This window comes from Bos indicus, chromosome 10 (genome assembly GCF_029378745.1).
Source record: "Bos indicus isolate NIAB-ARS_2022 breed Sahiwal x Tharparkar chromosome 10, NIAB-ARS_B.indTharparkar_mat_pri_1.0, whole genome shotgun sequence".
Lineage (NCBI taxonomy): Eukaryota > Metazoa > Chordata > Mammalia > Artiodactyla > Bovidae > Bos > Bos indicus.
The window spans coordinates 81,063,470-81,089,828 of record NC_091769.1 but is presented as its reverse complement, the minus strand read 5'-3'; the positions used below and the strand labels follow the sequence as shown (position 1 = coordinate 81,089,828).

Sequence of the window (26,359 nt, the reverse complement as noted above, 5' to 3'; positions counted from 1 at the left end):
GGCAAGAGAAGGGGATGACAAAGGATGAGATGGCTGGATGGCATCACTGACTCAATGGACGTGAGTCTGAGTGAACTCCGGGAGTTGGTGATGGACAGGGAGGCCTGGCGTGCTGCGATTCATGGGGTCGCAAAGAGTCGGACACGACTGAGCGACTGATCTGATCTGATCTGATCTGAAGAAGCCACTCCCTGTACGTGCAACCTTCCTCCTAAGTAGGGACTGCTGCTGCTGCTGCTGCTAAGTCGCTTAAGTCGTGTCCGACTCTGTGGGACCCCATAGACAGCAGCCCACCAGGCTCCCCCATCCCTGGGATTCTCCACGCAAGAACACTGGAGTGGGTTGCCATTTCCTTCTCCAGTGCATGAAAGTGAAAAGTGAAAGTGAAGTCGCTCAGTCGTGTCCGACTCTTAGCGACCCCATGGACTGCAGCCCACCAGGCTCCCCCGTCCATGGGATTTTCCAGGTAAGAGTACTGGAGTAGGGTGCCATTGCCTTCTCCATAAGTAGGGACACGTGGGTTTAAATGGCCACAAGCAGCCAGTTCCGTAATTCCACATTCAGCCTGCAGGGGGCAACATCTCTCTAGCAATTACCACAATGCGAGTGACTGCAGGAAACGCTTTTAATTGACCAAGGAATTAGGGTTTTGTTTTTGTAAAAAAAAAAAAAAAAAAAATCAGATCAATATATTTCCAGTAAGTAATTTTTACCCCTACATATTGTCACAAAGAGATGTTACTCTCTTTCTATATACAGTGCTAGGTACAGAGTAAGTTTTTTAACAAATAAATACTTGTGGATTGATCAGTTGTTTGAAGAAAACCCAAACTTGCCTGAGGCATGGAAAGTACAGAGTGAGCAAGGAGGAAATAAATTAGAGGTTGGTGAATATGCATGAAAAAGCACTTTCTTCTCTGGTTAATAGTTTGCCCAGGCAGGGAAGTGCATTTGAAAAATCTCTCTCCAAGAGCAAACCATTATTAATTTGGAGTCTTTAAAAACAAAGAATAAAATAGTAATCTCGGTTGATAAATCGTCCTCATTTCAAAGTCCATCTCGCATACGTGATGGATCAATGGGTTCCAGGTTTATGCAGGTTCCTACATGTTTAAAGCTTTACATGGAGACTCAGGCCTTTCAGATGCGTTGACTCTGAAACTCTTGCACCTCTTGCACCTAGGCTTGGAAGAGACTGGTTGAAGCCCGCCTACCACGGAGAAGGGACCATTAAGGTTCGTTTCTCCGGCAGCCCTGACCGCAGAGCAGGGCAGCCCTCCTGGCCTTGGCTGGCCTAGCAGTAGACACGCCCGTGTTTTGAGTCAGTAACATTCCTTTCCCCACAAAGCAGGCCACAGGCCCCTGCCCTGCAGCCATTTGTCCACCTCTCCAACGGCTCCATTTTCCGAACATCAGAGGATCAGCACCTTCAATACCACCAGCATCCCTGAGCACCCTGACCCATGGGGACTCCTTTTGGGGAGAGGCTAACAGACTCAGGCAGTTTGGGACAAAAGGCCCTGCCAGAGAGGATGCCGGGCAGACGGTCTGTCCATGAATGAGGGACACGCACTTCTCAGCGCCCGCCTGGAGGGCAGTGTCTCCCACAAAAGCTGCAGACGGATGTTCCAGCTTCACCCCTGATGACACTGGGCCAACCAATGGCTGCAAGCCTTCTTACAGGCCCAAACCCCATCTTCCAGGGCTCGCAGTGGCAGTTGCATGGGGTAAAGCTTCTGCAGGGAGGAGGCAAGGTGATCCGAGTGGGGGCAGCTGAGAGGGAGACCTCCGGGACCCCACTGACCAGCTGGACCACGGCGGCCAAGGGAGCCGCCTCCCCGCCTGACTGGGAGTGGATGTTGCAGGAGCCTGGCTGCCTTCCTCCACTCCCTGACTTGCTTCCTGTCCTCTGGGGTAGACTTCAGCATGGCTGTTGGCCGCAGCTCCGGCCCAGGGCCCTCAGGACACATATGCGAGGGATTTGGGGGTGGGGGAGTAGTCAAGTCTTCCTCGAGGGTGCTGAGGCTGCAGGTGGGGGAGCTCACCTGAGGAGGGGAGTGAGCGAGCAGCCCCACAGCCAGGGCCCCCCAGGAAAGGGGCCCATGGAGACTGTGGCGGGCCGCCAGCCCAGAAGCGCATCGGGCCCCTTTCTTCTCTCCCCCATAGTGTGGTTGACAGAAGGGGCCTTGACAGAGGGTTTCAAAAGCCAAAGGAGGGCTGGGAAACCCTGGGGAAGCCAGGGTCAAGGAGGGTGGCAGAGTCACAGAGAGGTACAGGGCGCTTGACAGAGGGTCGTGGGCCCTGCCCACCCCATTCCCCTAGTCAGAAAAGTCTCTCCACACAATCAGGCCCCTCCTTCACTTTACCAGGCAGCACCCAGCTTGAGCCTGCACAGGCCTGGCCTGGACGCAAGGGTAGGATCTGGGGTGAGGGGGACGGGGTGGCACTCCTGTCCTCTGAGGGTGAGGCTGCCCACCCCCAGGTGGAGCTCTGGCAGAGAGGAACTGGGTGGAGTTAGGCCTCCCCCTGCCACGCCTCTGCCCCCAGTGAGGAAGGCCTTGGGGGGCCAGGGGAGGGGTGCCCATCACTTTCCCCCCCGGGGAAGCGCAGAGGGGGCTCCAGGCTGCGTGGCCATGATGTGGTAGATGGACTCTCGGAAGCGCTGGTCCCTGCTGAGCCGCTTGGCTACCTCCTTCAGCTCCTCCATATTGTTGGCTTCCAGCTGGGAGGTCATAAAGGACTGGGACGGCTTCACTGGGGAGATGGTGGCCCCAGGGGCCTGGCCGTGAACAGCCTTCCCGCCACTGGGACACAGCCCTGTCCCCAACCCCGAGCCGGGCCCCACCCCACCCCCCTGCTCCCCATCCTCCTCATGCTGGTCCATGGGCTCCTGTGACCCTGGGGGAAGCCTAAGGCTGGGGCCACAAGGGCTCAGGCCACACTGTCTGACTTCAGGGCTGGGTCAGCCTCCCCACCTCCCCACCCTGCCTTCTTCCTGCCCATTGTCACTGACAGCCGTGAGCATCCCGCCCACTGGTGCCCAGGGGCTGCCACACCTACCGTCGTTCCAGGAGGTGCTGGACCTGCGCCGGTGGAAGCGGCAGCTCTTGATGCGGCGAGTGGCCGCCTTGTGGATGTACACCGAGTTCTTCATGATGACCGGCATCTTGGCCTCCAGCTCCGCATTCCGGATACACTCTTCAAAGAACCCTGCAGCCACAGTTCCACTGCAACCTCCCTTCCCGGCTGCCCCTCCCCTTCCCAGGATCCTGGTGGGCTCCAGAGGGAAATACCCCGACCCCATCCTTTGGAAGATCAGAGTCACCTGCTGAAGGGGGAAGAAACACAGGCTTCCCTACCCCCGCCCCAGATCCAAGAGCCAAAGGCAGCCACGCCAAGAGCACGCCCGAAGGCAGGGCGTCTGGAGCAGAAACTCCATCCACGCTGGCCTGGACTGCCATGCAGAGCTCTGGGGCTGGGCTGGTACCGAGGGCAGGGCTTACTCTTCAGGTGGCTCACGTCAGCCCGCATCCTCTCCTCCTTCTCCTTGTTCCGCACCTTGGAGTTGAGCCCTTGTTCCAGGCTTCGCAAGGCCCCTTCTGCCTCCCGCAGACGCCTCTCCAGGTCCATGCGGACCTTCACCTCAGCCTGAGGGCAGGGGCAAGGAGAGGGAAGTGGGTCCTGGGGCAGGGGAGGGGGGGCAGCTGCCAGTCCCCGGGGAGCCTTCTCTGATCACCCCTGGCTCAAGTGGGCTTTCTTGCCTCCAGACTTGGATGGAAGCTACCGCGTTCTGCTTGGTGTCTTATGCCCTCCATCCGATGGCCCAGACTTGGCCCCTGCACTGGGCAGGTGTCTATAATGATGCCGCACAATGTGCGGCAGGCTTCGCCTCAGGGCGGCTGCACTGCCCACGCCTGGCTGGTCAGATTGGCAGGGATAATTCAGGAAGTTGCCTGATGAGGGAAGTAAGACTCCAGGGGAGGGGAGGGCCCTCCACCCCGAGCACCAAACGCTCCCAGTGACCCAGCACCTTGAGCTCACGCTCAGCCTGCTGCTTCTCCACCGTCAGCTCCTGCAGCGAGTTTTGCAGTGCCTGGGACTGGCTGGAGTAGAACTCCCGCTCCTCCTCCAGGGCCCTGGACCGCTCCTCATTCTCCTTCATCCTGCCCCCCCGGGGAGAGGCGCTCACTCAGGGCCCCATTTGCCAATGGGGCATCCGGTAAGAGGGTGGCTCCTGTGCAGGGAGCTGGCTACAGAAACCCAGAGACCCTGCTTGGTGAGCCCCAGAGCTGGGCTGGGTCCTGTCCCCCCACCCCGATGGTAATGGGAGTGACGTGGTCAGTGCAAGGAATCCTGGGTTCAGGTCTTGCTAGTTCTGTGAGCTCAGGAAGGTCCTCCAAGTCTCAGACTTCTCATCAGTAAAAAGCAGCTGGGAGGACCTGTTCAGCCTGTCTATCAGACAGTCCTAATGACTCACATCATTTCAAGTTAGCTTAGGATAGTGAAGGATTGCTTCCCACTTGCCTGGTGGGGAACCTGAGAGCTAGGCAAAAGGGAGTGATCCATCAGATCAAGGCCAACTGGAACCCAAGGGCCCAGGTTCAAGGAAAGCTACCCCCGTGGGCTCAGGCCTTCAGGGCTCCCTCACCGCTTCTCCGCCAGGAGCTTCTCCTCCAAGAGCTGCTGCATCTTCTCCTCAATCTGCCTCAGGTTGCTATGGAGACCTCCGCTGGGAGGCGGCTGCTCGCTCTGATTGGCCAGCGTCTGCAGCTGGTTCTCATTCTCCTCCAGCATCTCTAGGGTTTTCTTCTTCTCTATGGAGAGCTCCTGGCATGAGGAAGGAGAGGAAGTGAAGCAGCCTAGGTCAGGTTCTCTGCCTTCACCTGCCTTTCAGTTCTGGCCAGTGAGGCCCTCCTTACTTAATCCTCTGAGGGACACTTGAAATGTCTTCATTCATCCCTTGAGGGAAAAGGTCAACTAGAGTCTCCCTCCTCCCACTGAGGCAAGGCTACTCCTCCATTGAGGGAGTCAGGGAAAAGCCCAGCATGGCTTCCAGGGGACACGGCACCTACTACAATGGGGACCCAAGGCCCAAGGGCGCCACGAGGTTCTGGGTGCTTGTTCCTCCAGGGACAAGTGAGGGAGGGTGTTGGGCTCATGCAAAAAACACCTAATAGGAACCAGCCCAAGAGCAGACTTAGACATGCTCCCCACTTATCAGACGGGGATCTTGTACTACTCAGAAACTCTGGAGTTGAAACCACCCATGAGAACCACCTCCTGTGATGTGGGACAGGGAAAGATGAACACATGAAAGACGCCCCTAACAAAGCCCCATCGGTCAAGGGAGAATAGAAACCTCGCAGTCTACAAGTCTTGAATTTTGTAACCGTCACGGATGCCCCACAACATGCCAGGCTCACTCGAGGCACTGGACTTGGAGGGACCTTAAGACACAATCTAGTGATGCCCACCATTGGAAAACACAACCTCACGTGTTAGGCGCTTTCACAGACGCACTAAGTGCTGTGGGCCCAGAGCTCAGAGCAAATCCCTCCCCTAGAACAGTCAGGGAGGCTTGACTAAGGTGATACTCGGGCTGAGTCTCAGAAGGATGAGAGCGTTCTCCAGGCAGAGAAGAGGGTGGAGCACAGTCTGGGCAGAAGGAACAGTGTGGGCAAAGATGGGGAGGATGAAAGGCATGGCTTCCTGGGGGCACGTGTGGTCAGTGGTCTGAAGTTGGGGTTGGGATATCATGGTGCTGGGAGGGGCAGCAGGGGGAGAGGGGACAGGAGGGGAGCAGAGGCTGGGACGGGAGTGGGCACTTGGCCGTGCTAAAGTGTTTGCACTCTTTCCTTTGCACATGCCACCTCCTCCTCCCTCACAACTTCTGGGGAATCAAATGGATTTTCCCTCCTGCTCAATGTCACCCCGGAGCAGCTAAGTGAATGAGTCACAGGAAGGAAGCGGTGGGTCACCCTGCCCCCCTCCCTAACCAATCCTCCATCTGGTGTAAAAATATAAGCACTGAAGACGGTGGATTTCTTAAGGCCATAGTCACCATAAAGGCAAACTTGAATTTGCCCTTCTGGGTCCTGCTTTGGGCCTCCTGTGTTGGCTGGAGTTCCCAATGGTCCACAGAGATGAGACCCTTTAGATCAGCACCCCTTCAGGCCCTGTTTTCCTTGCAGATAACCGTCTAGAGAAACACTGTTGGAAAAAAACTGCATCATGTGGCCCAACCGACCACCCTGCCTCCTTCCAGGCAACCAGCCCGCCAGGGGCCCCTCACCTCCAGCGTCTTCTGTAAGGACTCTGTGAAGTGTCTTAGCTCCTTTTTCTCTTGCTCCACGCCCTTGAGGCATCTTGCAGTCAGCTCAAGCTCCCTGTGGGGACACAAGGCAGGGTATGGCAGTGCCCACCCCTCCCAGCCCCATTGTGGCTTCCGCCACACTTCTCTGTATGGCTCAGAGGGCTCTCTGAAGGCCAGCTCCTCACATGGCTGGGTCCTGCCAGCAGCTGTAGGGGCCCTGGGCTGAATGAAGGAGATTCCGGCCAAGTGAGTCTGAAGTCACCTGCTCCAGGTACACAGGAATCTGTCAGAGTAAATCCAAGGCCACCCCAAGGGCAGAGAGGAGAGCTGGAGAAATGAAAACCTCACTCCCTGTCTTCCCAGGACAGCTCTTGCTAGAACCTACTCACCTTGACATGGGATGTGGCTGAGGCCCTTCTCTGGGGTGACAAACTCCTTGCTGCTATTTTAATAAGCCTGGGTCCCCTTCCCCTTGCTTGGGATGTTTTTCCTTTCTGCCCAGTTTTCAAACTCCTACCACCCCTCAAGGCCCATCTCAATCTAACCTGTTGAAGCCCACAGGGATCACACATATATCTTAATTCCTATAACACAGGGAGTCTGTGCTACGCCTCTGAGCACCTGTTTGCACATTATGGGAAGTATTGTTGATATTTCCTGGGTGTGAGTCTGGTTTTCCCAACCAGATCCTCAAGGGAGGAGACTTATCTTCCACTCCAGGATCTGGCACAATTATGGAAGTATTACTTCCAGGTACTTCCAGAATTAGCTGGCTATTAGCTGGTGAGTTTCTCTGAGCTTCTTCTGCCCCAAAATACATGTCCAGTGACTTTCTTTTATAAGGGTGTTACAAGAAAAATATCCTTCTGGGTTATCACTGATAATCAGTAGTGGTGATGGTGGTGACTACAACCAAAACCACCTACAGTACCCAGAGCGGTTGTCTCCAAGTTCATGGGTCGACTGCATCAGAATGACCCGGAAAACTTTTTAAAATATAGATTTCTGGGTTCTACTTTCAGCAGATTCTATTAGTAATCCTTTTGTGTGTGCTGTTTCCTTGCTCAGTTGTGTCTGACTCCTTGCGACCCCCATGAACTTAGTCCACAAGGCTCCTCTGTCCTTGGGATTTTTTCAGGCAAGAATACTGGAGTGGGTTGCCATTTGCTCCTCCAGGGGATCTTCCTGACCCAGGGATCGAACCTGTGTCTCCTATGTCTCCTGCATTGCAGGCAGATTCTTTACCTGCCGAACCATGGGGGAAGCCCTAATAATCCTCTTAGATGATTATAATGTACAATTGGGTTTGCAAACCATACACAGTTAAAAAAAAAAAATCCCAAGGGACAGGCATCATTAGCCAGAACGTGAAGAGACTGTGCAGAAAAGACAGGGAATGTTGGGTCGGGTCTTGGCCAGGGGCACCTCCAGACCAGCCTGCCCTGTCTGCCCTGGGGTAAGGGCGGTGTGACCCAGCAGGAGGGGCTCGCTGCCGGTGGGGATGTCTGGTTGCACCTGCCCATGCCTCACACTCCCCTGGGCAGAAGTGACCCCTTGGTGTGGGGTCTATGGCTTTTTCTAGGCCCCCCAAGGCCTGGAGCTTTGGGGGGCCTAGAAAAAGGACGCTGGACGGGTCCAAACTAAGTCACTGACCAGTGAGGATCTCCTGGGGGGAGGCCTCACCAGCCTGGTGGGACACACAGGTCCTACACGTCCTAGCCTGGGCGCACCCTCCTCTCCCTACCCCCGCCCCACCAGGGCACCACAGCCACCTCTTGATCTGTTCCTGCTCCATCCTCAGCTCCTGTACCACCTCCTCAAACTGCTGCTTCTCGGCCTCCAGCACCTGGTTCAGGCGCTCAAGAGCCTGGAGAGAATCAGAGAGGAAGAAAAGAGTCAGAGACAGCAAAGCAGCCATGGGGTAAGGAACCCCCGCTCTAACCCAGAGGACACCCTGGGATTCAGTACAATCGGTACCAGACTTAGAATTAAGCCCTGAGGAGTCCTGATCCCACTCAGTGATACACAGTCTCAGTGAAACCAAGATCTGTGATGCGCTGGGCTCATTTACAACACCCTTCACAAAAGAATATATATACAGACATATAATTGAATCACTTCTGTTGTATGCCCAACACTAAAACAACATTGTAAATCAACTATACTTCAATAAAAATGTTAACAATCAACAAACAAAATGAAACAGGTATGGGGAGGGAGGAGGGAGGACGGTTCAGGATGGGGAGCACATGTATACCTGTGATGGATTCATTTTGCTATTTGGCAAAACTAATACAATTATGTAAAGTTTAAAAATAAAATTTAAAAAAAAAAAAAAAAGAAACAAAAACATACTTAGCATGCTGAGGGCAGGGTTTAGAAATTATCCCAACATTAGTTCTTACGGCTGGCGTGCATGCATCCTAGGTCATGTCAGACCTCTCTGTAACCTGCCAGGCTCCTCTGTCCCTGGGATTCTCCAGGCAAGAGTCCTGGAGTGGGTTGCCATACCCTCCTCCAGGGAATCTTCCCCACCTAGGGATTGAACTGGTGTCTCTTAGCCTCCTGTATTGGCAGGTGGGCTCTTTACCACTGGCATCACCTGGGAAGCCCTCTTATGACTGGATGTTTGGTAAAAAATCTGCTAATGCAGGAGATATAAGATACATGGGTTCAATCGCTGGGTTGGGAAGCTCCCCTGGAGAAGGAAATGGCAACCCATTCCAGTATTCTTGCCTGGAAAATCCCATGGACAGAGGAGCCTTGTGGGCTACAGTCCATGGGGTTGCAAAGAATTGGACACAGCTGAGCATCTGAGCATTCTACAACAGACTACGATAATTTTAGATGTCCGCTCTGCTGGGCAGCTCCAGTCACTCGCACCTAAGGTGTGTTGGCTGACCCCCAAGCCCTGGAGTGAAATGTGTGGGTGTACGTTTCCATTCAAGATCTCTGGAGTGGCATTTGTTAGAAGTGACTAAGAAAAGCCATTCTCAACCCCAAAGTCACAGAATAAAGACTTTTTCTCAAGGCATCCAGGAAACAATGAGCATTGGTGGCAGCTTCCCCTGGACTCACCCCCAGGGGAACAGGTGAGGCAGAAAGCCCAGGACTAGCTGACCCAGGGAACCGGACCAGTTCCTTCAAATCTGCTGGCAAGCACAAGTGTTTTCCCAGCAAGCAGGTGCTCCCCCAGGGGACCTGTATTCCTGGGGTTCAGTAACAGGTAGTATTGGTGGGTACACGTCAAGCCAAGGGTGGTTAGAAGCATTTTGTGACAACTGCTTTGTTCCTCCACATATTACTCTGTGGGAGAATATTATTTCTAGATGCACATTCTCTCTTATCTTCTAGTTCTGAATTACACCCTCATTTTTCACCCAGAGGCTTTGTTCTCAAGGATAATGCAAACCCCGCCAGGGAAGTCGGTGGGGGGTTGGGCGCTGCCTATAGGGGGAAATTGCCCTTGGCCTTGAGGAGAATCAGAGAAGGAATAAAATCCAAGGAAAGGGAAGAGTCCGATTCCAAACCCTATGTCCTTCACCCCTAAGCTTTTTACCCAAAAAGCTGCTATTTTTTCCCCTTATAATTATTACTGGCATTTTAGGTGTGGCTCATAAGTGGTCATCCCTGGGGCTGCTCACAGGACTCTGATGTCCTCGTGGAACACTGCACGGCCACAGTCCACCTGTAAAAGTTGGTGGGGGCCTATGGGCCTGGCCGAGGCCAGTGGAACGTGAACAGAAGTGTGTCCCTCCGAGCAGATGCCTTTTACAGACAGGGCGTGACACGCTGTGTTCCCTTCCCTGCCACGTCAGCCAATGCTGCTGCTAACAGTGGAGCTTCCATGAGCCTGGGTTCCCCAAGCGAGGAGGCATGGATCAGAGCCCCGGCTGAGCCATGTAGCTGAGTGAGAAATAGACCTTTGCCCTTCAATACCACTAATATTTTGGGGTTGTGTGTGATGGCAGTAGACACAGCCACATGCAGACATAATATAAATATATTTAAAATTTTATTCTTGTAGACCTCCCTCTTTTTAATCCAAGAAGAGTTCAGAGCTTCAAAAAGTTGGAAAGCCTCTGTTCTCATACATTCTCAGTAGCTGACATATGGTATTGTGAATGACGATAAACACTGATGTGGCCTCAGATTCGTATTTCCTCTCTCTCTCTGGTGGCCTCTACCTGCTGCGGCAGGGCTGTTACAGCCTGGAGGCATCCCTGGGCTTAGACCTGAGAAGTCACAAGGGCACTTGGCTCTTATGGGCACCTGGCTTTTGCTGCTTCAGAACAGATCAGATAGGACCTGACTGGAGGACACCCTCGCATGGTCTCAGCCTCTTGGCCTGGAGAGACCCCTTTTTCCAATACCTCAACTTGCAAATATTTCCCTTTACTTACTATTACTCTGTGGTATCTTTTTATAATTGAAAATGAGAGAAAATAAATTATTAAAACCCCATGGAAATGTCCATACACTGCTGATGGGAGTGTCAATAGGTACATATTTTTAAAAAGCAGTTTGGCCATATGCATCAGAAGGTCTAAAAGTTCTTGCCCTTTGAGTCAGTAATTCCACCTATAGGAATTTATCCTAGGGAAATAATTAGAAAAGTAGACCAAGATTTATATACAAAGATGTTCACTGTGGCATAATTTATAATAGTGAAAACAGCCTAGATGTCCAAAAGTAGAAGATTAATGAACATCACAATCAGTGCTTGGTCATTAAAATTGATATTTTCAAAAAATATTGAATGACATGGAAAATTGCTGAAGGTATAGTGTTAATGAAGGTAAAATGAAAGATATCATGAAAAAGCCCATAAAACTGAGTATCTAATATGACCCTATTAGGTTTAAAATATATATAAGAATAATCTACAGGAACAAAGACAAAGAAAAAAGCTGAATTGACAGTAATTGTCTGTGGAGTTGTAGGGTTAAAGGTAAAACTTGTTTTCTTTTTCACGTTTCCTAAGTTTTCTACAAAAAGCATGATTTCTACCATTATGGGAGAAAGGTCTATATTAAAGAGCAAAAAGAAAGAGAATCTTCTTCCTGGATGCTGACTTCTTTCCCATCTTCCATTTCATCCAGATGATTCTTAAATGCTGTCCAAGTGTAGCCTAAGAATGCTGACTGGAGTGGCACACACAGTCTATAAGCCTGAAGCAGCTAGAAGCTCCTGTTCATGCAGCCCAAGACGGCACGAGTCTTTGAGGCCCCCTGCCACAGGCTGCGGTCAGCTAAGACCCACAGCAGCTCAAGTCTTCATCCACCACATCATGCGTCTGTCAGTGACTGTTGGACTTACTAAGTTGCCAAAGTATGAGGCTGGAAAGAAGTCGGTAGAAAGCAGATTCCAGTTTCAAGGAAAGTAGAGCTTTCAAATAATGGAACAATAATGCAAAGGACATCTCCTAAGCTGCCCGTGGCAGAATCACGATCAACACCCATCAGGGAGGTCACCTGAGAGTCTCACCTGAAAGGGAGAGGTCCTTTCCAGCTCCAAGAGTCTGAGTTCTGACTGGGAGCACTCCACAGGCAAGAACCCTGCCTGAAGGGTCCTGTGCATTTCTGATTTCCCGTGTGCCTGCCCACGGGCAAGGTTGAGCTCTCACAGTTCAATCAGAAGAGGGAAGGCAGGACAGCTGCCCTCCCCCAGGGGATAAGAGTGATGCGACCATGCCCAAAGGAGCCACGGACACCTGAGGGACCTGTGCCCAAGGAAGGGCATTGTCTTCTGGAGAAAGGCAGAACATTGTTTTATTTTGTTTTTGTCTGCACCACGCGGCAGGCGGAACTTCACGGACCAGGGATTGAACCCACGCCCTTTGCAATGAAAGCACAGAACCTTAACTACTGGACTACTGGGGAAGTCCTAAAGGCATTATCTTTTGATCTCAGGGCAGAAGAGCCCAGGACAGTGCCTTTTGAACTCTCAGCTCGTGCCCCTTGAGTTCCTGGCCCTTTCTACCACGCGGAGGATGTCAGAGCTACACGATCACACAGCGCCCGTCGGCCCAGGCCTTACCGGTCCACAAAGCACCCCCTGCCTTCTGTTTCAATGAGCCCCACAGCAACCTGGGAGCCAGCCAGGTACAGTCATCACTCTTACCGGAGCAACACGGAGGCAAACGTGCCCACGGTCACACAGTTAGTGATAGATTGGTACCAGACCCTGCGTCTCCTCTGAAGCCAAACTACCTCTTAAAGATCAGAGAATCTTCAACTTATCACTGGGCCAGGGTACCACATGCCTTTCTAAGTGGCCCAAGCAAGGCATTCCCAGAGCATCTCTGTGACCTGGATGCAGACGGGAAAGGATACGGGGGCAGGTGGATCCATAATATAGATGAACAAGGCAAGGGAGGGAAACCCTGGACAGCATGACTCAGGGAGTTCTATTCTCCATCTAGAGCACACAGCTGCCCCAGAAATGTGAACTTGAACACCCTCCTCTCCCTCCTGCCAGCCCGGGGCAGCCTTCACCGGGGCACCAGCTGGACTCTAGTGAGTCTCACTCACATTTTGTACCTAAAACCCAGGAAATTCACAGCTGGCCGGCCTCCCTCCTTCAGCGTGCTAGGGCTTTAAGCGAGGCCTGTGAGCAGTGGGTCTCTGCTGGCCTCATTTCCTGGCTAAAGACCTAGATAGAGTGTCTAAATTTTCCTCGGGCTGACTGCTGCCCCAGATTTAGCCTCTCTGATGGATAAGTCTGTCTCCCCCTGCCAGTGGCTGTATCTGTCACTCCATCCCATCCCCTGGCTTCCTAAATTACCTGCCTTTAAGTTGCTGACAATCTACCCCGTCTCACTTCTCAAAATGTACAGAACAGTCAAAAGAAAATGCCCACACTCTAATACAGGAGGGACCCATTTGAGAGCCTGATCCTAGGGGCCACATGTAGCTGGGGGGAGAAGGCTCAATGCTGTCACCACGCCAATCCTCAAATCCATGCGATCCTAATAAAAATCCTCAGATTTCCTTCTCTGTTTGTTTGGTTGGTTGGGTTTTTGTAATTAACAAAATGACACTGAAGTCCAGCTGGAAGAAAAAAATGGGTGAGAATATCTGATAACATTTTGGAAGAAGAAAAATGAGGGTGGACTGTCCTACTGGTTAAAAATCAAGATGCAATGTAAAATTATAAGAATTAAAAATATTAAGTCATTCCACAGCATTATCGAGCGCCCATCCTAGTTCAGGTACTCTGAAAGGCCCCATCAGTATTCAGGGTGCAACAGCGCCGTGAGGCTGCTTCTTTTTTTTTTTCCCTGTGATATGCTTCTTGACTGTCAAGTCTGTTCCCAAGCCCAGGGAGGGTGGTTGGGAAGGGCGAGAGGTTTGTGAGAATCAAGTCAGAGAAGCAGGCACTGAGCCCAGCCCTGAACTTGCCTGGGAGAGATAAGCAACAGGAACCAGGCAAAGAGAAATGGACTAAATCGGGCCCTCCTTCTGTGGGTGTGCTGGGGCATGCCACTCTGCGGCTTGGACCTCAGGCAGTTCAATTGTAGGATGGACTCACAGTTAACGATTGTAATACTAACAAACACATATGTTCATTAAGCACGTACTCTGTGCTAAGCACTTTATATATCACATCTCACTTAATCCTCAAAACATACCTGATAAGATGGCTTCTATTATTATCCCCATTTTTCACATAAGGCTATTAATGTTCAGAGAGGTGGAGTAACTTGCCCAAGGTCACACAGTCAGAAGCAGTGAAGGTCCAATCCAGACACAGGCAGCCTGGCTCCAAGTCAGCACTGATAACCACTACCCTACCCTGCCCTTCATGGCTCCTCAGAACAGGCAAGGCCCAGGGTTTCATGGAGATCCCAAATAGTGTGGACTTCAGCAGCCCTGATCTTCAAACGAGGCAAGGGTCTCCTTCACCCCACAGGCTGCCTCCGGCCAATGCTTGGCCTCCTTAAAACTTGTCTGTTAACATTTAGAGGATGAAGGAACCTCTGATATCTTCCAACCCAGTCACCTTTATGGGGCCAGAAGTCCCTCTGGATGAAAAAGGCCACCTCATCCTCCTGTGAATATCAGTAGTGACAAGAAGCTCGTTGCCTCCTGACACAGCTTATAAAATTTCTGAATGGCTCTTTCTTTAGAAAGTGAACACCTACTCTTTTGACTTTCCTCCCTGGGGACTGGTAAGGAGAAACACACTTCTTGTCAAAAAGCAACAGCAAGTCCCAAGCACTGTCATCTCAGCGGCTTCCCTGCTCTGCCCATCTGATTTCCCAGCAGGTTGTCTAGGAACCTGTCTCCCCTACACCCTTCCCTAATGCTAGGAACATGGGTCAGCGCACAGCGGCTGTGAAAGGGCCCACAGAGCGGGAGGCGGTGGGGAGTGGCCTCAACGTGCCCCTACCTCTCTCTGCTCCCTCTGAAGGCAGAGTTCTTCAGTCTCCTCCATCAGTTTGTCTGCCAAAGCAAGCATACACACTCTCACAAGATGCTCACTGCAGATCCAGTCCTGAGGGGTCACTGCCTCAGGGGTCACGCCTCCATTGCCCCCAGCTCCTTCCAAGGATGAGGGTGGCACTGCTGGCCCCAAGGCCAGCCGGGGTTGGCCACTGAGGGGCCAGGAGGGGCCAGCTCCTGGGGCTGCAAACTCTGTGCTGGCCTGATCTGCTACTCTCCTCTCCTGGCAATGACCCCACATTGCACATTCACAAGAAAATGACATCTCATCTTTGAAGCTCAAGTGCGTCTCTGCACCCCCATTGTGCTGTTAACCTTTGCACTGATGTCTAGTGAAGTAAGGCAGGTCCTGGGAGCAGAGGGTGTCTAGAGCAGGCAGAGGGGAGTCAGTGCTCTGGTCCCCACATGTTTAAGGAGGCAGTAAGGGAGAGGGTCGCAGGCAAAGGACCAACCTCCCAGACTTACTGTCTTCTTTCTCAAACAGAGCATGCCTACCAGCTAATCTCATTGGAAAAGACCCTGATGCTGGGAAGAATTGAGGGTAGGAAGAGAAGGGGGCAACAGAGGATGAGATGGTTGCGTGGCATCACCTACTCAATGGACATGAGTTTGAGCAAACTCCAGGAGACAATCAAGTACAGGGAAGACTGGCGTGCTGCAGTCCATGGCATGCTGCTGCCCATGAGGTCTCAAAGCGTCAGACCCAACTTAACAATTGGACAACAACCACTAGCCAATCAGGGGCACATGGGCCTAGAACCTTAAAGAGGGTTGGGGGTGAGAACTGGGGTCTGGGGGCAACATCCTCTCCATTTGTGGGGCCCTTGCTGCACACCAGACACAGGTGTTTCTAGGCATTTCCACCACCTCTAAAAGTTGGGGGCTAATTTTGTCTCCAGTTTAAGGGTGAGGAAACTGAGGCTTAAGATGAGCTGCCTAAAGATCCACACAGCTGATGGATAAATGACAAAGCTGGGTCCAGAGCTCAGGCTCCTAACCACTAGGCTCTCCTGCCTCCTGTCATGCCAACCCAGAGGACTCGTATCATGCCATATAGCCCCCCAGGCTCTGGGCTGGTCTCCGGCTCCTTGGAGCCTGCTAAACCCCTACCCAAGACACGCTCCCTCAGTCCTGCGCCAAACCTTGGGCTGCAGCCCCTGGCCCTGAAATGCTATCACCAGAGAGCCTGTTTGCAGCCCATCCCTCAGCCAACCTAAATACTCCTGCTTCTCCTTGGCCAACTGCAGCCCCTGGGCCTCCAGGCTCTTGATCATGGCTTCTCCCAGCTGGGCATTCTTCCAAGTCCTGGGGAGGGAGGGCAGATGGAACAGGAGAGAAGAGGAAGACACACACAACTGTTAAAACAGAAGGCTGGAGGAGAAAGAGAACGTGCAGAGTGTGTCCTCGTCATCCTTTCTCCCCAGAATCCCAGCCGCACCCACCCTGGGCTCCGTGACTCTGGGCGAGCCACCAGCATCGATCCACTACAGTCCCCGGAGGCTGGCCCAGCCTGCAAAGTGGGCCACCAGAGGCTGGGCCAATAGCACTTTGGGAGCAGGAAAGAGATTGCTTCCTGGGCTGCTTTCTAGACCGCTGAACGCCCACCACCTGCCACAAGGCCTGGCCCAGGGCACCACTCAGAATCATCTGTGGAACCAAAAGCACAGCCCACCACAAATAGGCAGGGGCTGAGACAGGGGTCTGTGTGCAAATGGGCTGTGTTGGGCTGGAGGTTTCTGTACCTGGGCAAACCACTGGTCTGTGCTAGGATAACTTAGGGCCTGGGGAGATGGGATGGGTGTCAGGAGGCTGCCAACTTCTCAATAGTGACACTGGATTTGCTCCCAAGAGTAGGAGACAAATGGTGTCTACGTATGCCACCTGTGACTCTAAACAAGCAAAGCTCACTTTGCTCGAATCTTATTTAGAAGACTTCCCAAAGATTCTCTAAATCTGGTCCATCTCCACTCTCCACACAAACCAGCTCCCCCCAGCCCTGTGCTCCCCACCCTGCCCTCTCCCAGGGTGTCTCCATGCCCACCAGGATCCCAGTCGAGAGGCAGGGAGGTCAGGGTTGGCTTAGCCCACACTCTTTCCCCTTCCAGACCGTCAGGCTGCCGCCCCTTCCTGCCCAGGTGCACTTACACCTTCCCAGACTCCTGCAGCATCTCCAGCCACTGGGTCTGCTCAAACTCCGACTCGGCGGCCAGCAAGATGGTCCCCTGCGAGGAAGAGACGACACAGGTGTGCCTGAGAGGAGCCACTCCAGGAGCCACCACTCGGCCTCTGCAGGCCTGCTCCATGCTCTCACCCATGTCCCCAAGTCACTGACACTCTTCTCAGGCAAGCCCACTGGAGGGGATGCCCCCAGGGAGCCTGGGGTCCCAGGGAATCTGCTCTGTTTCTGCGGAGCCCAGGCCAAGCGGAGAGCCTTACTCACGTGGAAATCCTGGTGGGAGATTTTCATGGCGTAGGGCATGCTGGGCTCTTCCTTGGCCTCCACCAGGCAGCCGCCCAGAGGGATGACACCCTGAGAAAGAACCAGGACAGTGGCCCCCATTCCCCACCCAGCCCAGGTCACCAAAGGCCTCTGGGAGCCTCAGCCAATATCCAGGTGTTGCTAAAGGCTTGAGGCTAGAAGCAGACCAGAACTCTCCCAGAGGGACACAGGAGGGACACAGCCTGGGAGGGGGCCAGGGTGGCTTGTGCGCCGCCCCCGCCCTCTGCCCCACGACAAAGACTCTCTGTGGGACCTGAGCAAGACACCGGAGAGCACCCTCCCCTCAGAGGATACCGTCCCCTGTTGTTCCCACTGGGACCTCCCAACTGTGCCCTGGGGAGAGGCCCCTCACCTTGGGATGGATATTGAAGTATTTATTGGTTTCAAAGCTCTTTTTTTCGCTCTCAGAGTAGTAAAGAAGGAAGCTCTCTTTGATGATGCAAAACCTATAGTGGGTGGTGGGGAGGAGGGGCAAACAGGAGGGAAGGGGTGAGGTTTCTCGGGATGACAAGAGCACCCTTGGGGCATCTGTGCTCACGTGGGGAGCCCACGAGGACACTGTGCAGACTCATCTTTGCCAACTCACGTGCCACATCCAGGCAAAGTCCTCAGCTGGCCAGCCCCCCACCAACAGGCAGCCCACCCTCACGCCAGTGGACGAGCGGAAGTGGGAGGCCCACAGGCAGCCTCCACAGCTGGCTCCTCCAGCCGCCGAGCCGCCCCCTTTGGCACAGGGGGGTATCTGTGGTCCTTCCCCTCAGGTACCTTCAGCCCTGTGAGTCTACCCCAGGAGGGGCAGGAGAAGGGCTGGAGGACCCACAGTTCCAAAGTGGGTCTTTTGACAAGTGGTCTTGAAGACTGGCAATCAAATGGCATGTGGGTACCAGGCTGGTGAGGCCAGGCCTGCAGCCTACATGTGACACCTGCATTGCCTTTGGTCTTGGATGTTCCAAGGCCTCCTTTCTGGGCCCTGGGGCTAACTTAGGGCTTCCTGGTGGCTCAGACAGTAAGGAATCCACCTCCAATGCAGGAGATGTGGGTTCGATCCCTGGGGTCAGGAAAATCTCCTGGGGAATGGAATGGCTACCCACTCCAGTATTCTCACCTGGAGAATCCCATGGACAGAGGAGCCTGGCGGGCTACAGTCCACGGGGTCGCAAAGAGTCAGACAGGACTGAGTGACGAACACTTTCACTTTGGGATCTCTAGGCCCTTGGTGCTTTCTGACTTTGATGCCCACAGGCGGAGCTCTTGCATCCACCCAGGGGACTCTCACAGGACTGATGACTAGATAAGACACCAGGAGAAGATCCAGCTGGACCTGAGAGCCCAGAGTGATAGCTCCATCCTCCTGGGGCAGCTGCTAATGCTGCTGTTGGAGCCATGGGACTAGGGGGAGCTAGAAACACCGCTCAGATGGGCTCATGACGGCCAACAGCATGACTTTCCCCTGCTCTGAGTTCAGTGACATCACACCGGTAGCTGATATCAGTCAGAGTGGGAATATTTACACCATGGAAATCATCAAATGCTACAAAACATCAAGGGCTCCACCCTACCCCACCCCCAAGAGAGCAAGTGGTTAAACATTCACTGGCACACCCCTGGTTGGACCCACCCTCTTGGGAGGGACTCGAAAAGGGGCTGGTGAATCTCTGAAGGTGCCACCAGCCATGGGGACGCTCCCGAGGCCACAGCTACAGTGGGAGGGTCGTTGTGATTGCCGACAGCTGCTGTCTCACCTCCCCCAGGAAAGGAGCTCAGCTCTGTCCTTTGCTGTGCACCCCACCCCACCCATGCTCTTTATTTGCATGGACCCTCTCGGCCCACCCAGACACTGAGGACAGCTGTGGACCTCAGAGGTGACTTCCTGCTAAAGCCGATTCACCCTGCCGCCAACCCCACCCTCCAGTGGAGGAAGAACACACGAATACCACTGTCTGCAGAACAGCAGGCACGTTCTGGGCCCCCCAGCACCTGACCCCTGCCCATTTTCTCAGCCTTCCTGCCACTTCTGCCCTTTAGCCCCTTGGCCCCACGAACACTAAGCTCGCTGCCTCCCGCCTCACTCTGTCTTGCACGATCCTGAGAAAGAGACCGCACAGTTTTCCCAGGAATGCCCACCCTCTGGTGACCAGACCAGCTCCTGTACGTGCTGACCTGCTGTGCACTTGGCACTTAGCACCACTGCCGCACCCTGGGTGCTCACTCTTATCTGGAGGACCTGTCATGGTCCTTCGGCCCTGTGGGACAAGTGAGATGTCCCCTGACAGTTTCAAAGGAAATTTATAGAGTAGATAAGAACACAGACCTGTCATTTCTCAGCCTGGGGTCGGGGGGGAAGGGGGAGGGGCTAGACCAAGTAAGCTTGCCTCTCTGAGCCTCAGTTTATTCACTTGTAGAATGGGAGTGATAACATGGACCTCATCTGGTTATTGTGAGGATCAGATGAGACTGTGCTCATCACTCTGCCAATTTGAAGAAGAGCCAGGACTGGACTGAGTGGCACATCTCCACAGTCCTGTCACCCACAGGAAAATGGGAGGCAGGGGACACAGGACCGCCTCTTAGGGACCCTTCTCCTCCCCTTTCAGTGGTTACTGAAATACTGCTATGGAATGAACTGTATTCCCCTAGATTTATAAGTTGAAGCCCTAACCTCCAATGTGACCGTATCTGGAGACAGGGTCTTTTTTTTTTTTTTTTAGATTTTTCTTTGATGTGGACCATTTTTAAAGTTTCTATTGAATTTGCTACAATATTGCTTCTGTTTTATGTTTTGGTTTTTTGGTCCCAAGGCATGTGGGATCCTAGCTCTCGCATCCCAACCAGGGATCAAATCTGCAGCCCCTGCATTGGAAGGTGGGCTCTTAACCACAGGACTACCAAGGCAGTCCCTGGAAGTAGTCTTTAGATAGTAGTTAAGGTTACATGAGGTCAAGAAGTGGGGCCACAATCCGATCCTATTAAGATGAAGCATTTGCTCTCCCACTTGGCCCCTTTAGAACACAGTGAGAAGGCAGCCATCGACAAGCCAGGAAGAGAGTCCTTCCCAGAAAGAACCTGCTTACGTCAGCACCTGATCTCAGACTTTCAGCCTCCTAGGAAAATAAATTTCTGTTGTTGAGCAGAAGGGTTTAACAGTGTAACAGATTGTTTATTCAAGCTACGGTATTTGCCTGAGCTGACCAAGATAAATACTTCCTTGCCTTTGTGACACTTCTAGAGACTCCTCACTCAGAGCAAAGCACTGTGCCGGGGATTCGGTGAGGGTGGCAGACAGATGGTCACTAGACACACGGGCAGGGAGAGAACAGGGCTCTGGAGGCAAACAATCCATATCCCTCAAGCCACAGCCTCCAGCAGGCTCCCAGCCTTGCAGGGTCTTCCCTTCAAAGCTCCTCTACAAAATGAGGCTTCGAGTACCTGTCTCCTGGGGCTGCTCTGAAGAAACGTTCATTGGTTCAATAAATAATCGCTGCACTCCCACCTGTGCCAGGCAATGTTCTGAGTGTCGGGGACAGAGATGTGGACAAGAGAGACACAAATCCCTGTTCCCATAGAGCTTATACTTGAGTGTGTGTAGTGGGGAGGCAGACAGTAACTAAGTTAGAAAGAAAGACTTGCAAAGTACCAGATGTTGATAAATGCTATAGAGGAAAATAAACCAGGGGAATTGATGGGGTGAGGGGTGGGTGGGCGAGGTTTTGATATTAAACAAAGTGGTCAAGGAGAGCCTGAAGGCATTATCTGTGGAAAGGTAAGTGTTCCAGGCAGAGGAGCCGTAGGTGCAAAGGCCCTGGAATGGGAAGTGTGCCTGGTTCTGGAAGGAACTGCAATGTGGCTGCAGCAGAAGGAACCAGGTAGAAAGCAGATTGTGTAAGGCCCTGTTGGCTACTATAATAGCATTAATGATAAAGCTAACGTTTATTTAGCACTTACCCCAAGCAATATGTTATTGCAAGTAGTTACCTCTGTTAATACATTTAACACTCACTATTATCCGACAATTGGAGAAGGCAATGACACCCCACTCCAGTAGTCTTGCCTGGAAAATTCCGTGGACTGAGGAGCCTTGGTAGGCTGCAGCCCATGGGATCTCGAAGAGTCGGACACAACTGAGCGACTTCACTTTCACTTTTCACTTTCATGCATTGGTGAAGGAAATGGCAACCCACTCCAGTGTCTATGGGGTCGCACAGAGTCGGACACAACTGAAGCGACTTAGCAGTAGCAGCAGCATTATCCAATAAGGGCTTCCCTGGTGGCTCAGACAGTAAAGAATCTGCCAGAAATGCGGGAGACTTGGGTTCAGTCCTTGGGTGGAGAAGATCCCTTGGAGGAGGAAACGGCAACCCACTCCAGTATTCTTGCCTGGAGATTTCTGTGGACAGAGGAGCCTGGCAGGCTACAGTCCACGGGGTTGCAAAGAGTTGTTAATGACTGAGCGACTAACACTTTTATTATCCTATGAGGCAGGTGTCTACATTTTCTATGGGCAGAAATGAAGCAGAAAGGTGACATGACCTGCTGAAAATCAGACTGCTAGTTGATAGAGGCTGATTTTTCCTCTGAGTAGGAGGGACAGGCACTGGAGGGTTCTGAGGGGAGCGATGCAATCCAATTTGCATGGCAGAAGGCTCAGTCCAGCCGCTGGGCTGAGGACAGACCGTTGCTGGAGGGCTAGGGGGTCATGCATGGGATCCCTTCGGGGCTGGGGCCACAGGAGGGACAGGAAAGGACCCAGGGGATGAAGGCATGAAAAGTCCTCCACACCCGTCTGCCACATAGGATGTCACGGCCCTCCTCTCTGTGCCCGCTGAGAGGCAGGGGAAGACGGATGTCCAGGGCATGCTTTGTTCCAGACTTCAGCAGAGCTAGGGGCTCCCATGGCTACAGGGGTCATGAAGGGTCACGTGCCATGCATGCCAAGCCTTGGTCTGGCTGCAGCTGCTCTTGGTTTGCTTTGGGTGGGGATGGGAATCAAGGGAAGGGAGCTGGCATGGACCTGGAGGAGGAGGGTGACTCCCTGGCTGGCAAGGAGGAGGATCGTCCAACAAAGGGTACATCTGGCAAGGTCACTTCGAGGACCCAAAGGGCTGGCTTTGCTTGTAACCCTGTCTCAGTGCCTGCCCGCTGCTCCAGCCGATGACTCTCAGCTTCTCTGCAGCAGGTGGGGGCCCAAGGTCAGAGTGCCCTGCACAGAAGGATGCTTCCTCTTCCTGCCCCTTCCTCCAACATCCCCTTACTCCCGGGGTTCTCATTCTGACCACAAGCCAGGGGCTGCCTCCTTCTGAGTCCTGCCGAGTTGGGCTCACTGAATAAGGGCTGGAGATAGACACTGGTTGTTTAGCTGTTCTCATGTGCTGCTTTCCATGCTGGATGTGAAAGAAAAAATGAAAGTGTTAGTTGGTCAATTGTGTCCGACTCTGCGACCCCATAGACTGTAGCCCACCAGGCTCCACTGTCCATGGAATTCTCCAGGCAAGAATACTGGAGTGGGTTGCCATTACCTTCTCTAGGGGATCTTCCTGACCCAGATATTGAACCCGGTCTCTGGCATTGCAGGCAGATTCTTTACTGTCTGAGCCACCAGGGAAGCCCTAGGTATCAGCATTTGATCCATGTAATAATCCTGGAAGGTAGGGCTTTTTGTTCCCATTTTACAGATGAGGAAACTGAGGCTAAGAGATGAAGCTACACATGCAAGGTCATATAGCCAGGGTAGAGGTAGACCTGGGACTGGAAACACAGACAACAGCCTCTGTTCCTACTCCCATACCACACTGCCTCAGAAGCTGCTTTGGCCTTTGGGCCATCACCTGGGCAGGAAACAGATGGGCCAAAGGCAGTAGGTTTCAAGGCTGGGGTAGACAAGCATCAGAACTCTGCCACTTACCAGCTGTGTGACCAGGGCAAGTCCTCTGATCTCTCTAGGGCTCTGGTCCCCCAGGGGAACTTGAAAACACTAATAGTACATATATCTCTTAGGGTTGTTGGGATAACGAAAAGAGTTGTTCACATAAAGTCTTTGAACATTGTGTGACACATGGTAAATGTTCCTTAAACATTTACTTTTATTACTACTACTAATATTTATTATTATTAGGTTCAGTGTCTGCCACTGCCTCCCCTGACCTCCTTTCCCATTTGTGCTCAAAAAACTATTGGCAAGAGCTCTTGGCTTCAGCCCAGCTGGCCAACTCGCTGTCCTCCAAATACACAGCCCTTTCCTGCACCCGCCCCTCCCTCCTGTCCAAAGCTCACCCTTCTACCCAGGCCAACTTCAGTCCTGGGCAAAGCTTGGTCTCCAGTCCTAGCCCCTGGGATCTCCCTGTCTAGTCCTAAGCTTCAGTGAAGCCCAGAGCGTGTACATGAGTAAAGGGTCTGTGTCTGCCCTGGCTGCGTCTTCTCTCTGGTCTTAAAGAATTTCACCTCTAGATGAAGGAAAATTTACCAGGTACCAAGACGCTCACTTTTCTAAGTGTTTTATTGACATTATCTGATTTAATCTCTCACGACAACTCTGAGAGTTGGGGCTGTATTTCCACTTCACTGGTGAAGGAGCTGAGGCACAGAGAGATTCAGCAGCTAGGAAGGGGCAGACCGGGAATTCAGTTTGCCGGCTTGTTACCAGACCAGGTTCGTCAGCCCGACGTGCAGCAAGCCGAATGCTGAGACGCCGAGGTTTGCAGCAGAGAAGGAGCACGTGTGTGGCAGCCAGTAGCTCATGTTATGTGTATACTAACACCACGTTGGAAGTTAAAACCTACTGAGAAAAAATTATGCAACTTGGCTCCAACAAGTGTCACCCGAAGAACCTGGATTCTTAGGAAATATCTTCTCGTGGATCCTGTAAGGAACTAGGTCTATATCTGAGGGATTACTTAAACTGTCTTTTTTTTTTAAGATTTTCTTTCTTGATATGGAACCATTTTTAAAGTCTTTTATTTGCTACAATATTGCTTCTGGTTTTTTCATGTTTTGGTGTTTTGGCCCCAGGGTTTGTGGGACCTAACTCCCCAACCAGGGTTTGAACCCTCACCCCCTACAGTGGCAGGCAAAGTCCTAAACACTGGACGACTAGGGAAGTCCCCTAGACTGTCATTCTCCTGTGAGCTGGCTAGGATTTATACTCCTTCTTGGTAAAACCCTGTACTTGCTCTTTGCCACGTATCCTTAAGCCCCAAACTCTAATTCATATGATGATTATTCAACATAAAGACTAAAGCGCCTGCCTTCAAAAGAGGAAAAAAACCCAGATCCTAAACATGGTCCCATGTTTGCAATCAAACGCAAAACAATTCCATTCCTCTAATTCTCCAAAGGCTTTCCACCCTTATCAGCAGAATGTGGTCCTCTTCTGCCAAAGCTGAGGAACTGAATCAAGAGATAGGGGAGGACTGAAAGCATGAGCCATGGGCTGAAAAATCCGTAACAGAAACTGGTGACTAACGCAAATTCTTGAGCTTGTCTTAACAGACCACCAGATAAGGGAAGAGCTTGTTTAAAAGCCCTCTGCTTGTTACACAACAAACTGGGTGAAACTGGGAGGACCCAACACATCTGATCAGAGTCTGCACAGAATAGACCTGCTCGCCCCACAGGTGACGTCACAGCCCAGGTTCCCTCCATATCGGACTTCCCTGGAATTTGCACATGCCTTCCATAAAGAAGCATGTAACTCAGATGCGCCTGTGCAGAACACAGACTGCTTCACCTCCTTCCTCCAGTCACCTCCCCCCATGCCTCAGACTCCCTTCTTGTTTAGACCATAAATACCCCAAGCTGCTTGCCTCTGGGGAGGCAGATTTGAGATTAACTCTCCCGACTCCTCACTTGGCTGGACTCCTCACTTGGCTGCCTCGTGAATAAACCTTATCTCTGCTGCAAAGCTGGGTGGCTCAGCATCTGGCTTGCTGGCAAGCAAAGTTGGCTGGGTAACACACTGACAAAGCTCAGGTTCTCAGCTGCTCTGTTCTCTGATGCCCAGCCCCTCTCACCACTACTGTTGGCTCTCCTTACTGCTTCAGACCTGGCATCGTGATTTGTCTTCTTAGAGCTTCTCTCTGCAAGGTGACTGCAAGCCCCTGGCCAGCTCAGGTCAGAGAGCATGAGCGAATCTCCTGGTACAGTCTGGGCTTGATGATTTCCTGTCCTCAGGGAGCTTACAGGCAAACACTGATTGTACAAATCAATAATTTAAAACACAGCCAATGCTTTTACAGCTTCTCCTTTGTGCCAGGCACTGTTTTAATAACATCAGAATGGTTGTTAACCATTCACTCCTCACATGAGCCAGATGAAATGAGCAGAGAACAGAGAGGTTAAGTAGCATGCCCCAGGTTACACAGCTGGCAAGTGGGGAGCTGGGAACATTGTAAAGCACCAGGGTACCCTGCCACTTTGTAAATTTGTATGAGAAACAGGAAGACAGATGGGTGAGGAATGAATCGTTTGGGTGTCCAGCCCGGAATGTTCTCCGAGAGGGGGTGACAACTCAGCAGGGTTTGGAAGGATGAATAGGAGTGTCTAGGGGACGAGGGAAGTGGAGAAGCATCTCAGACAGAAGGCACAGCAGATGCAACGAACACTGTGTTTCAAGGCTATCAGAACACGCCAGGTATCACTGGCAGCTAAGTGCCAGAGGGGTGAGCAGTGGTGTGGGGGAGGGGAGTGAGAGGTGAGTTCAAGTCAAAGACAGCAGTGGGGACCAGACACGGGTGGGGCTTGTGGTCCCTGTGAGAAGGTGGGGCCCCTTATGGCAGATGACGGGAGCTGCCAGTGGGCTTCAAAAGGGCCCTTGTGAGGTCACCTTGCAGTTTTAGACATGGAGAAGGTGTCTCAGAGGGTGCCACAGCTGGGCAGAGGGGCAGATTAGAGTTCTTGGTTGTTGCTGATAAAAGTCAGCAGAGCTTGCTGAATAGACAAGGGAGGGAGAGCAGAGTCTGGGATGACACGAGGGCCAGGACACTAACTGAGGTGCAAGGCGGACAAGGTGCCGTCCGAGCTGAACCAGGGAGCCCAGGAAGGTTTTCCTCAGCTTTGCTTCCACCTTTACTCCCCTCCTCAGTGCCCTGAAGGCAACAAGGGCTCAAG

General features: G+C 52.4%; 1 protein-coding gene across 1 annotated transcript in view; it reads right to left on the bottom strand.

Moving 5' to 3' along the window:
• Positions 1–662: 662 nt before the first annotated feature.
• PLEKHD1 (pleckstrin homology and coiled-coil domain containing D1) overlaps positions 663–26,359 on the bottom strand; it is a 32,665-nt gene continuing 6,968 nt past the window's right edge. The window contains exons 2-13 of the mRNA XM_019969119.2: positions 17,613–17,706; positions 17,201–17,290; positions 16,906–16,982; positions 15,974–16,065; positions 14,708–14,760; positions 8,086–8,180; positions 6,293–6,386; positions 4,649–4,827; positions 4,031–4,163; positions 3,504–3,648; positions 3,061–3,210; positions 663–2,754 (exon numbers count right to left, since the gene is read on the bottom strand). Coding sequence (XP_019824678.2) covers positions 2,585–2,754; positions 3,061–3,210; positions 3,504–3,648; positions 4,031–4,163; positions 4,649–4,827; positions 6,293–6,386; positions 8,086–8,180; positions 14,708–14,760; positions 15,974–16,065; positions 16,906–16,982; positions 17,201–17,290; positions 17,613–17,706 — 1,372 coding nt within the window. The 3' untranslated portion in view covers positions 663–2,584. The remainder of the gene's footprint in view (positions 2,755–3,060; positions 3,211–3,503; positions 3,649–4,030; positions 4,164–4,648; positions 4,828–6,292; positions 6,387–8,085; positions 8,181–14,707; positions 14,761–15,973; positions 16,066–16,905; positions 16,983–17,200; positions 17,291–17,612; positions 17,707–26,359) is intronic.